This window comes from Tupaia chinensis, unplaced genomic scaffold (assembly GCF_000334495.1).
Source record: "Tupaia chinensis unplaced genomic scaffold, TupChi_1.0 Scaffold000382_1, whole genome shotgun sequence".
NCBI classification, from domain to species: domain Eukaryota; kingdom Metazoa; phylum Chordata; class Mammalia; order Scandentia; family Tupaiidae; genus Tupaia; species Tupaia belangeri.
Window position 1 is genome coordinate 2,497,499 of NW_006159884.1, and position 1,295 is coordinate 2,498,793.

General features: G+C 46.7%; 1 protein-coding gene across 1 annotated transcript in view; it reads left to right on the forward strand.

The window, feature by feature from the left end:
• Nucleotides 1–6: 6 nt before the first annotated feature.
• ROBO2 (roundabout guidance receptor 2) overlaps nt 7–1,295 on the forward strand; it is a 700,057-nt gene continuing 698,768 nt past the window's right edge. Inside the window, exon 1 of the mRNA XM_027773853.1 lies at nt 7–875. Within this exon, the coding sequence (XP_027629654.1) occupies nt 815–875 (61 nt within the window). The 5' untranslated portion in view covers nt 7–814. The remainder of the gene's footprint in view (nt 876–1,295) is intronic.

Below are 1,295 nucleotides of genomic sequence, written 5' to 3' on the forward strand. Positions count from 1 at the left end.
CCCGCGCTCAGAGGCGGCCCCGCGGGGGTGGCCGCAGCTTCAGGCCTGCCCCTCCCTCCTTCCCTCCCAACTTCCCTCCCTCCCCGCAGCCCCACCACGTCTGAGTTCGGATTCTCCACCCGAGTCGTCCTTCTTTCCCTTTGCCTCTCGTTTGGAAACGAGAGAGGTGGAGGGAGGCTCCCAGGCTGCACAGGAGAGGCCCGCCAAGTCTGCCCGCCTGCAAAGTGTTGCTTTGACACATCCTGATTATGGAAGTAAAGTGAAAAACAAAAAACAAACAAACCAAAAAACCAAAACCAAACAAACAAACAAAAACTCTGGACGTGGAGCTGCTACGGAGAAGGGGACCGGAGGAAAGGACACCAGCGGGCAGGCCCATGGTTTTTCGGCGGCGCGCTGGCAAGTGTGTGGAACACTTTCTAGGAATTAGGTCTTTTTCCTCCCCCTTCATCGTCTTGACTTCTGAAGAAAGAACTTGGCTTTGGATTGCAATGGAGCCTAAGGAAAGAGGGTTAGACACACTTGAATAATCCGTGCGTCTGGCTGGGCTGAATTTGTGGGAATTTAGGGAGCCAGAGTGGGGACATACTGCAGCCTTTGAAGTGTCCTCTGTTAAACTGGATGGATCTAACTGTGCCCCATTCAAGACCACTCCACCAACCCCTCTGATCCTGCGATCTGCTCTTCTTGACTTCAATTAGTCTCTAGGAAAGTCTAAACTTTGGACCTACCTCTTTTTTTGATACTTATTTTTGTACTTTTACTCTCTGGGATTGGTTTCATAAACAATCTGGATCCTTTTTAATATGTCACAATGAGTCTGCTGATGTTTACACAACTACTGCTCTGTGGATTTTTATATGTCCGGGTTGATGGTAAGCTAAAAGTCCTTTTATTCTTTTTTGCTTCCCCCTCACCCAACCCAAACCCATCTTTTTCTGAGTCGGGATGTGGGGTATAAATAAAACGGCATTATATCTAGGGGTCTGTTTTGGCCAGGCAGAGGCTCTTTGAGAACAGAGGTTTTTAAGTCTTTTGTTTCTTAACTGCTCTAAGTGGAACATGTCAGTACACCTATTGTTGTTATTGTTGTTTTAATTTACTTACTTAATGGAGCAGCTGGACAATAAATGGTGGACTGCCAGTTTGGTTGGAAAAGGAGATTTGAAAGTAAACCTCTTGAAAAAGCCAAGTATGATTGTGCCTGCTTTCCGCTGATGTTCCTTTTTGTGTCTGAACTTTGGCTAAGAAATTCAAGTGGAGAAATACAGTAGCAGACACTCCAAAAGAGGTTC